Below are 10723 nucleotides of genomic sequence, written 5' to 3' on the forward strand. Positions count from 1 at the left end.
GAGAGAGAGCCTGAGCTGCACAGATGGCTTAGGAAGTTGCCAGGTGCAGAGGAGGGAACAAATGAGTTGCCCACAATCCTTTGCCAGCTCAAGGGGCCAGCCTGGAGGATTCAGCCTAAGCGTTTCACGTTGAGTGAGTTTGTCCCCACCAGTGGTAGCTGGGCCCTGGTAATGTATTATCAAGGAACAGAAAACCCAGCTGGCCATGCTTTCACCCATCAGGACATCTGAGTGGACTCAACATGAAGTCTCAAGGTGGGTGAGTCAAATCCGTAGCTCAGGGGAGTCAGGGCTCTAGTTCTATGGCTGTTCCTCATTAGCACAAAACGGCTGCTCAAAGCACTGCATCGCACTCTAACTCCACACAACATCTCAATGCAGGCTGCAGGGGCTGGCCAGGGCAGCAAGAGGGAGTTCTTCTTCCAAGGAGGAAAAGTCATTCCCCAGAGCCTCCAAGTAGATGCCCTCCTGCCTCATGAGTCAGAACAGAGTCCTAGAGATGCCTCTAGCTGCCCCCCTTTTTATAGACTGGAAGTCAGGTAAGAAAGAATGTGAGGAATGAGCAGCAGGTACCCAAAAACAGGCCTGGGGCTCCCCGTCAGGGGGGAAAGCCCACCTGCCTGGTACTGGGGACCAGACCAGCTGTACTCCCTGGGACGCTCGAGCCGCCCATGACCATCTAACAGCCTCATTCCCTCCTCGGACCTTCATGCCTCCCCAAGGTGGGGTGAGCCCATGAACGACCCATGAGAGGCCACATGTGGAAATGGTGTACCTCCCTATCCAAGAAAGGACAATCATTGGCAATTTTAAAAAACAACCACGAAAGCATGAGTGACATTCATCTCTTTTAATCGTTAAGCCAATTTCGAGTCCAGGGGTGTGTGCTGTCTGCCCACGAAGCCTGCCGAGGCGCGGACGCGGAGGGCCCCAAGTGCTGGCCGGTGACGTGGCTGGGCTCCAGGCTGCTGGGCGAGGCCATTCCAGCTCCTGGCGCCGCTCCCCTGAAGCGCGTCTAGAAGGAGCACTCCTCTGAAGATGAGGTATGAGAAGGAGACACGAGGCAATGAAAACCCCACAGTTCATTCACTTGAGAATAACCCAACTCCACTCGGCAGCACCAGTGGGAAAATCCCTTAGAAGACACACCCCACCTTCCGTCTCGGTCCCTCCCTCCACTCCGGTGCAAGCAGGGGAAAGAGCTACCAGGGGCTTGCGGCGAGCGATGTGAAGAAACACAGGCACAGACAGGGCTCCTTGTCAAGCAGTCTCCCAGCCTGGTCTCTGTGTCCCCCTCCCAATATCAGCTCGATGCAAGCTGGACCACCTCCCCATGCACACCCCCAGCCCCCAGGGTGAGTGCAAACAGCAGGACGTGCAGACCAGAGCCTTGTGCCCCCATGAGGTCTCCCCCCACCACCACCCTATACCTTCAGACCCCACGGAGCCACCCTGGCCATACCGTCAGGAGAGTTGTCCACAGCCACGGGTTGGAAGCACCAGGGGACGCCGCTAACAGTGTTGTCGAAGCAGCAGCCTCTGGCTTTGCACTGGCTGGGCGTGATTCCTGGGGCACCACAGTTCATCCTGTGGTGCGGGGCCACCACACACGTCTCTGGAGGTGCAGGGGGCAAGAGGGAACGTAAGTCATTGGCCAATGTCCCTCTCTCTTCTCCACTGCAACCAGCAGCCACCTGACACCACGGACGGGGACTTGGGGCTCAGGGTGTGAGAGGGACATTCCAGCCTCATCTTCTGATGCAAAGCCCCTTCAGCTCAGGGCCAGGGCCAGGTGCCCGGGATCTGCAAACGTCACACCTCCCTACCCTGTTTACCCACACATTCGTTCACGTCAACTATCATTTAGTTTTATCAACCCATAAATATCCATTGAACACCGTCTGCGTGTGCTCGAAACAGAAATCAGCAGAGCAAAAGTAGGCAGTGAAGGTCGCTCAAGGACTGAGCTCGTGGTGGCCCCAGCCCGGGGGATGGACCCAGAAATTAAAAATAGAGACGTCATTAAGAAGCTAATAGTCTGATGGAGAAGGAGAGCGAGTGAATGTGCAGAACAGCCCGGGAGGCCTCCCAGGGAGCTGAAGGCGGTCACAGGAGGGACAAGGGCAAAGCAGAACAAAGCAAGGAGGGCTTCCTGTGGGAGGAGGTTGACCAGGAGGGGATGAAGCGATGGCCGTGCCCTGCACAGGGAGCAGGGGTTCCCAGGCAGTCGAGACAGACCCAGGTGTATTTCAGGAGGTGTAGTCTGTTTGCAGGAAAGACACAGAGCTTGGGGGGGGGGGGGCTTCAGCCAATCAGCAGCTTTAGCGGCGGGTTGGGGGGAGACAATGGGAGTCAGGACGGTGGGGAACACGCGGTGGGGGACACACTGGGAGGCAGGGCTCCCGTGTGGTCTACGCAGGAGAACTGAAGGGGCTGAACCCTGTTAACCCACAGGCTGGGTGGCCTCTGCAGGACGTCAGTGTCCTCGTGTCTGTCCCCGTGTCTGCCCCCCGCCCCAGAAGGCAGGTGGCGTCGCCCATCCCCAGGGCGGTTGTGAAGTCAGGAGGAGCTGTGTGTGAGCACAGGTGTTCCCGGGAGTGCGTGTGCTCGTGCACGCTCAGACACGGCTCTGTGTCCTGCAGCCGGGGTGGGGCGGGGGCTCGCCAGCTCACAGCCCCTGCCAGCTCACGCTCCTGATCAGGAATTCCAGGTTTCCGAGCTCTGGGCTCCCCTTTCCCCGCACGGGACGGACCTCGACCGGTGCGGTCTCTGCAGGGGCTGTGCGTGCGAGTGGGCTTCGGGAGTCCCTTGTGATAGGATCCCTGAGCCACCGAGAAGGGGTACGCCGGGTGGTGGGGGGACAGGGAGCCACAGCCGGGCCTGGGGGCGGCCGCGTGGCCACACTCGCAGGATCTTCCACTGCACAGCCACGTCCACTCCCGACCCGAAGCCCACGCGTCCCTTCAGCCTCAGCCTGTCCCTGCCTTGGGGACCTTCTGGGAGGCCATCAGGTGCCTTCGTCGTCCCCCTCCCCACTGGGTCATCGGAAGGCACCCTGAGATGCACGGACACCACAGTTTTAGCTCCCTCTCCTCAAACCTCTATGGAAATCCCGGTTTGGAAAACCTGGGAAATTATACAACAGCATTTGACGAAAATAAGTAACACGGAGCAGAGGGGAGCCTGCAAGGTGCTCTCTGAAAACAGTGTCCCACCCCGAGCCCCCTGAGCCCAGCGCCTCGGTCCAGGGGCTGAGACAGCGGCTCAAGAGGGCGGCACGCTCCGACCTTGTGGCGCCCCCGGAACCCGCCCGCTGGGACCACGGAGCCCGCGGGTGTCCTCAGGTGATGCCCGTCCACTGAACGGGCCCTCGGGCACCCGGGTGGCTTGGACCAGAGTCCACCTCGGACACTGGGGAGCTGCTCTCCTACCGCACCTCCAAGACCACCCTTAAGAGCTGGTACTCGGGGCACTGGGTGCCGGACATGGCCAGCGGCGACCGGGACACCCCACATGCTCACAGTGGCGCTCAGAGCTGCCGTGGCCGTGGCCGTGGCCGTGCGGTGCTCTCCGCCGGCCTTCACTCTCCCAAATCCTCCCAGCACCCAGCACCACACTCATCTCAAACACACGGACGGTGGCTCGGGCCCCGACGCGGGACGGGGGCCGCTTACCGAGCTCGCCCTGGGCCAGGGAGCTGAGGGTCAGCACGCAGACCAGCAGGAGAACACAGACCACCTTGGGCTCCATGGCAGCCGTGACCCTGCTCTCTGCTCCGGGGAGACCACGCGTCAGGGATGGGACCCTGGGGAAGGCCCTGAATTTTATGCGCAGGCTCTGTTTGCCGACTGCTGGCTAACATTTGCCTAAGGAGGGCCCCCCGGTCCTCCATTCCAGGTAATCTCCACTGATTAAACGAGTTGCTGATACGGGCCAGAGCCGTGGGACGTAATCATCCTGAAGGAAGGACTTGAGGTTCACAAGGTCTCTCCTGTCTCAGGCCTGGCCGGACAGCTAACCGCAGTGGGGACCCTCCTGCCCATGTCAACAGTACGCTCCCAGGAGGGTGACTCATGGGAGAGCTGGCCCCGAAAGGCACAGTTGTGTCAACAGTGGCTCACGGGGTCGCCCTCCATGGCGGCCGGACTCGGAGGGGCAAGGGGAAGGGCTCTCCCTCCCGCTGGCACGGACATTGAAAACTCAAGCATGGGGGTGCTGGGGGGGCTCCGTCCCTTAAGCACCTGACTCTTGATTCCGGCTCGAGTCGTGATCAGGGCCATGGGATCGAGCCCTGCCCGGGCTCTCTGCACTCAGTGGGGAGTCTGCTTGGGGTTCTCTCCCTCTGCTCCTCTGCAGCCCCTCCCCTAAAAAGAAGGAAAAAAAAAGAAAACTTGAGCCTGTCCAACATCTTACTTAGAGTATTTCAACTTGTTTACCTAAATTAATTTTTCTGTGTTTCTCTCTCATTCTACAGCAGGGTCCTTTCAAAAATGATGCTGTATGTACGTAAGGCTGGCCTTCCGACCGGACCGAGCAGAGGCCCCTCCAGGGACCCTCTCCCTGTCTCAATCCCCCCAGTAAAGCCCCCTCGACTGGCAACCACCAGCCGGCCCCCCCACCCCGGCCCCACCGGGTCCAGTTCTGTTCCCAGAGTCCTCGGTGTCCCCAGTGCACGGGGCGGCCAGCTGCCACACTGCGCGGAGCATGCCTGTCCCCCAGGAGGGCGGCAGGCCGGTGAGGTCAAGGCGCCCCATATGCTCTGTGGCCTCCGGAGGCCCTGCACTGACAATCATTCTTATTCAACAGACATTTGTGGAGGAATGAATGAATGAATGGATCAATGAATGAATTAGCAGCAAGAGAAATATCTTCTCAGTGAGTGATGAGGTTCTGAGCCGAATCCACCTTGGAGAGGAGCTTTTCTAAGTGACTTGATCACCCAGTCCTGGCAGCCCCTGTGGGAGTCAGAACTGGGGGTGCCGCCTTCTCGCTCCCCGCCCTGAGCCCTGACCACCCCCCACCCCCCACCACGGGGGCTGCGGAGCAGGGTGTCCAGGAGAGGCTCAATGTCCAGGACCCAGTGTTGGGGGATGGGCAGGACGCAGAGTCCTCTGGGGGGGGGGGGCAGGACCTCAGTGATGCTCTCCATCGTGGGAAACCACCTCTGAGTTCTCGAGGCAAACAGGAGCTCCCAGACACGGACATGCAAATTGCACAACGATTTGGAAGAAAAGTGTGTGACTGTCGATGGAGTTGATTTACACAAACTCAAGTCCAGCCATTCCACTGGTTCTGGGTCTGGGTGTCCCCCAGGTAAATCCCCACACTTAGGAGGAAAGAGACAGGATGATCTTGGCAGATTGCCTGTAGTACCTTCGCTGGAGAAGAAGGAAGAAAAGACACGGAGAGGATGAAGAAAAAGAAAGAGAAAGAAAATAAGATAAGAGAGAGAAAGTAGGGAAGAGGGAGGGAGGGACGTGCGGGCGGGTGCGGGTGTTCGTGCGCGTGCGAGGAGCGGTGGGTGCGGGTGTTCGTGCGCGTGCGAGGAGCGTGCGGTGCGGGTGTTCGTGCGCGTGCGAGGAGGGGGAAAGGGGAGAGAGTGTGCGGCACCTGTGTGCATCGCGACCCTGCAGACTATGGGAATGAATGAATGAATGAATGAATGCCTGTTGGCAGCGAAGCCGGCCGGGAAGCCTGGGAAGGGCGCCCCCAGCCCGCAGACCGAGTGAGGCCGGTTTCCGGAGCTCAGAGCTGGGAGCGCGAGGTGGGAGCTGCGCCCCATGAGCTCACGTTGCCGGGGATGCAGAGGAGGCCGCCGACCTGCCTGTCATGGACGCGTCTGGGAAGCAGGGACCGCGACGTGGGATCAGGGAGGGCAGGGCCTCAGAGGACTGATGTTGTCACACACACCCAGCGGGCGGGCCAGGGGCACCAGCACAGGCTCACGGGAGCCTGGGACCGTCTTGTGGGCGGGACGGGGCTTGCACTTGTGCAGGGGACACGCCGGAGTGTCCCAGCACATGGCTGCCTCGCTACTCAAGGCAGTCTGCTCCCTCACAGACCGCATGAGGTCAGAATGCATTCTAGAACATTCCAGGGCTCCACGTGCACAGAAGGTGTGGGAAGCCTGGTGCTGCGGCCGGGGACGGGGTCTCAGGCCCGAGGGGGTCTATCACGGGCACCCTTCTCAGCCGCCCTGGGAGTGCCCAGAGTGTGCCCCGTCACTCGGGGACCTTCAGCTCCCATCACAGGCGCCACGGCTTCTCCAGCCTCTACAGGAATGGATGCCGGCTTCCCGCCGAGGAAGGGCCTTACCTCAAGACCCCAAATGCCCACGATAAACCTACCCCGAGCCTTCCCCAGAATGATCGGCGCCATCGACCGGTGCTCTGGGCTCACCTGCGCCCCCCGGAAGGTGCTGACGTCCTCACCTCCAGCGCCCGTGGGTAGGACCTCATCTGGGAGTGGGATCTCTGCAGGGGGCCAGGTAGAGATGAGGTTCTCAGCGCTGACCGTCATCCAGCATGACTGGCGTCCGATAAAAGGGGACATTTGGACACAAACGTGCCCAGGAGGGAGACGGTATAAATACCCGGGGAGAACGCCGTCTATGAGCCCGGGATGCGCATGGCTCCAGGAGCCGGAGAGGGGCCCCGGGCAGATTCGCTCTCAGTAAAACTCACCCAATGACACCTTGATTTCGGACCTCTCGCCTCCGGACTGGACAGCAGCAACGTCTCGGTTGTAAACTCAGCGTGTGGTGCTTGTCTCCCTACAACACACCCGGGGGACTGGATACCGGAGAGAGGAGAGTATTTAGACATTCTGACGGTCATCAAAGATTTGTTCCCAACTGATGCTCATCGTGAGGCCCGGTCCCTGCGTGGGCCACCGAAGAGTGAGCCTGTGGGTTTCCGGTGCGGGACAGAGTCTCACCCCGGGTCCCCTGGCCCTGCCGCCCCCCCCCCCCCCAGCCCAGCACGTGAAGCAGGAATAGATACACTTCGTAGCTCCGTCATCTCTGTCCTTGTGGGGAGGGACAATACAGCAGAAGTCCCTCACCGAGTCCGAACCAAACCAGCATCACAGAGCACGAGGGAGGTGCAACAGCAGCGGCACCTCCAGGACTCGGAAGACCTGGGGAGGCGGGGAGGGACGTGACAGACGCCTTTTGACTTGGCGTCCTCGCCAGCGCTGAAGCCGTGGACGACGACAAAGTCCAGGCCAGCAGGTTTCTCAGCAAACGGCCAGACAGTAGAGACCTCAAGCCAGGTGTGGCACCTGCGGTCTCTGCCACAGAGATCTTTGTTTTATCTCTGCGACTCGTCAAAAGCACAGAGCCCGTTCCTGGCTAGCAGGTACCGGTAGGATCCGCTGAGCCCCGCGTGTACAGCCTCCAACGTTTAACCGAGGTTCCGGACGTGCTGTGCTCCCCAGAGCTCGCTCCTTGGCACCCGACTCCCAGCTCACGGCCTGAAAACTGTCTGCTCTTCCCCCGTTGCCTCCAGAGAAGACCGCCCGTGGGCTTTGCATCCTACGGCACAGGTTGCACCAGCGCTCCACGCTGCGGGGGGCTGAGGGTCCCACCAGCTCTCCTGCTTGGCCACAAGGCTCTGGAGAGACCCTGGACGTCGCTCCCCATCCTGCTGGCCCATCACACCCGCGACAGGAGGTCGTGCTAACTGGGTTTGGGAAAAGGGCTACCAGATGCCGGAGCAAAGTGCAGGAGTGTTTCAGCGCTCAGGGCGCCGGGCTGCCGGTGAGGGGCTTAGCAGATGAGGCGCTGGGACGTAGTCTACCTAAAGCAGGGAGAAAAGCTTCTGCACCTGCTACTGCTCACCCCAGTAAAGCCTGGTGGGCCATTAGTAATACAGATGAGATGTGATCACACGGTCTGGCTCCTCGTCGGGCTGCCGGTTTGCAGTTTCGAGGGGAGTTCAGAACGGCAAATGCCTTGCAGGAGTGGGTTGGGGCAACCCATGGTGCCTCATGCGTCCAGAGGGCTGGAGAAGGACGTAGGGCCGATGTGGCTCCCGTGTGGGTCTCTGGAAGTCCTCATAAGAGAAGCAGCGCAGATCTGTGTTAGTTCTCCATCCCCACGGCACAAAGGCCCCCAAACGCGGTGTCTGGGGGTCAGGTATCCGGGCACGGCTAAGCCAAGCCCTGGGCTCAAGGTCTCCACAGGCTGCGCTCTGGCTGTCAGCCACACGGGGATCAAAATCTCATGGATGGGAGCACCTCCTCTTCGTTCCCTGCCCGCAGACCGCGGGGCCGCGGAGAGGACCGTGATGGCAGCCGGGGATCTACACCTGGATGGTGCTGGCTGGTGCCACTTCTGAGTCCCCAGAGACCTGGAGACATGCCGATGCCACAGGATTCCTTCTGTTATGAAGGGACAGAGTCGCACGGTCTGGGGCTGGACGTGCCTTCCCTCCCAGCCTGCAGCTACCGGCAGCATCCGCTTGTGAGCTGACCGAGTGCATAACCTGGGGCATGGCTTACATCACCGCGTGTCAGGGCAAGGACAGGTAACAGTGTGCAGGGGACTCACGGGTCCTGCCATGTGCCCAGGAGCAGGTGGCTTGGCAGACCGTGGAATCCCGTGCGCAGCCCCCCACGGGTGGCCTGTGCTTTGGTGAGCACCTTAAACCAGACCAGTAATGGTTCCTGCTCAACCAAAGTGCCTACATCCAGACGCCAACAATAGAGGTGGGAACGGCTTCTCTCAGATGGAACTCCTGGAAGAAATGGTGCTTCCCATCCCCATGACCATGGCCTCTGTGGGCTGGCATGCCGTTGCCCCCGACAGGCTGGCTTCCACTGGGAAACACACCCCGGGTCCACGTCCTGCCCCAGAACAGCAGGTCGGGGAGGAGGAGCCGTGGGAGGGACTGCTCCTGACCACCACGGGAGACGGGGCTGCTGCCGCACGGTGGGGGCGGGGAGGCTGGTGCTTGGAGCCCCGGGGAGGAGGCTTGGCGGCTTGTTAGTACTTCCTCACCCCAGGCTTTCTCCAGGGAACACGGAGGCAACCCCTACGTGCAGACCGCTTCCGGACTCAGACTCACGCCCTACAGGTGTCGAGACTTGGGTCCCCCTCTCCAGCGAGGAACCGCGTCCCGCTGAAGTGAGAGCAGGTGACATGGAAGAGGAAGTGGGAAGGATGCTGTGACGCACGGCCCTGACCCGACCTCGTGGCCGGCAGTCCCAGCAGCTCCCTGGCGGCAGCTCCCTCTCACGCAAATTAGAGAAATCTCAGTAAATGCTTAACCAGCGTCTGGAAGGTGTAGGTATTCCGAAGCCTCGTTACGAGAAATCATCGAAGTGCCTGTGACGTTGGCAGGTGGAGAGCAAATTCCACTGTGGAAAATATTTAGAACTTTGGGTACAAAAATACTTTAAAAAAAAATAAAGTTTAGAGTATAGGGGATGAACAAAGGTTGAGGATTGTCACGACAGAAACTTCTCACACCAGTCGAATCTTAAAACTCTGGAGCCACCCAAGATAAAGGAGCAAAGCGCACGAACACAGCATCGTTCGGAGGCAGCAGGCGAGGGCCTGCACGTCACAGGGAGGGAGAGGAAAATAATTAGTCATCAAATAATTTACGACGATCGTAACATTTTAATTCCTCAGAGGCCACGGTTGGGGCTGGACACGCGTCTGGAGCGCCGCTCCGGGGCTCGGGGTGGGGGAGAACAGGGTGGCCGCAGCTGCCGCGGGGCCAGCTGGGGGAGGGCAGCGTGCAGCCCCCCCACTCTCACCGTTTCTGCTCCCGGCGCGAGCAAGTCGGCGTCTCACTGGCGCGCGCTGTGATTTGTGGGGTAGGACGAGGTCTCCGTGGGCAGGAATGTGTGGCTTCTCCGCGTGGACTGTTGAAATCGGCAAGATAACCGACACCCCACACCAGCCCCAGGTCTGTGTTTGACTTCAGGGAAGGTGCGAGGAAGCCTGCCTCGGGGCAAACATGTCGGGGCATGGCCCGTGGGGAACCCTCCAAGGTCAAACACCCCCACCCACATGACTGGCTCTCGGGCCGAGGGGCCCACAGGGACTCTCTCCCCTTTCTTTTTTTGGGGGAAAAAATCATTCCAGTTGACTCATAAAAACATAGAATTTTCTATTATAGTCAGGGATGCTCATTGTAGAAACATTTCGGGGGCGCCCGGGGGGCTCTGTCGGTTAAGCATCTGACTCTTGATTTTGGCTCAGGTCCCGATCTCGGGGTGGTGGGATGGAGCCCCAGGGCAGGCCCCTCGCTCAGCTTGGACTCGGCTAGGAGTCTCCCTCTCCCTCTGTCTCCTCTCTCGCTGCTCGTTCTCTCCATCTCTCTCTCAAACTAATGAATACATCTTAAAAAATGTATCTCAGTGACTAGGAAATGGGAATGCCAGGAAACACTGAGACTCGCCCTCTCACCGCACAGTGACCCCCACGGCTGTTTCTTCCTCCTCCTCCTCGGGGCTGAGTTGTTCGTAAACTTTTCATCTTGTTCTTTCTGACTTAACATGGCAGCGTGACGATCCCCCGTGCTGTTACAGACTCCATAAAATAAGCTGTGACGGTGCACGGCGGCCATCACACAGCCATAACCGAACTTGGGACTGATTTTTCGCACGATGGGTCATCTGGGTCGCGCTCAACTTTTCACAAGTAGGATTGCTTCCACGAGGATCTTTGTGCAGAAAGATCTCTCCGTGCTTAGGATTGTTTCTTCGGGGC

The 10723-nt window shown here is 59.8% G+C and overlaps 1 protein-coding gene and 1 long non-coding RNA gene across 3 annotated transcripts; both read right to left on the minus strand.

Annotated features, from left to right (window-relative positions):
- Window positions 1–835: 835 nt before the first annotated feature.
- On the minus strand, window positions 836–4136 carry TFF1 (trefoil factor 1). Its single transcript, XM_059165112.1, has 4 exons — window positions 4122–4136; window positions 3675–3855; window positions 1463–1615; window positions 836–1032 (listed from the first exon to the last, which is right to left on the minus strand). Exons 1-4 carry the CDS (start codon window positions 4134–4136, stop codon window positions 1016–1018), a joined length of 366 nt encoding a protein of 121 aa, XP_059021095.1. The 3' UTR covers window positions 836–1015.
- Window positions 4137–4241: 105 nt separating this feature from the next.
- Window positions 4242–10723, minus strand: LOC131825409 (uncharacterized). Of its 2 annotated transcripts, none has more exons than XR_009351249.1 (4): window positions 9766–10723; window positions 6684–6791; window positions 6400–6473; window positions 4242–4364 (listed from the first exon to the last, which is right to left on the minus strand). It is a non-coding gene; the product is annotated as an uncharacterized LOC131825409 (long non-coding RNA). The 2 variants fall into 2 exon arrangements; XR_009351248.1 differs by having other exon boundaries at window positions 6400–6528.

This window comes from Mustela lutreola, chromosome 2, assembly GCF_030435805.1.
Source record: "Mustela lutreola isolate mMusLut2 chromosome 2, mMusLut2.pri, whole genome shotgun sequence".
Classification (NCBI taxonomy): Eukaryota; Metazoa; Chordata; class Mammalia; order Carnivora; family Mustelidae; genus Mustela; species Mustela lutreola.

What these genes read in the sequence shown, in the direction of transcription:
- TFF1 (XM_059165112.1), bottom strand. An exon ending in CCTGGCCCAGGGCGAGCTCG is followed by an intron (nt 1,616 to 3,674) that starts GTAAGCGGCCCC and finishes CTGCACCTCCAG; the next exon opens with AGACGTGTGTGGTGGCCCCG.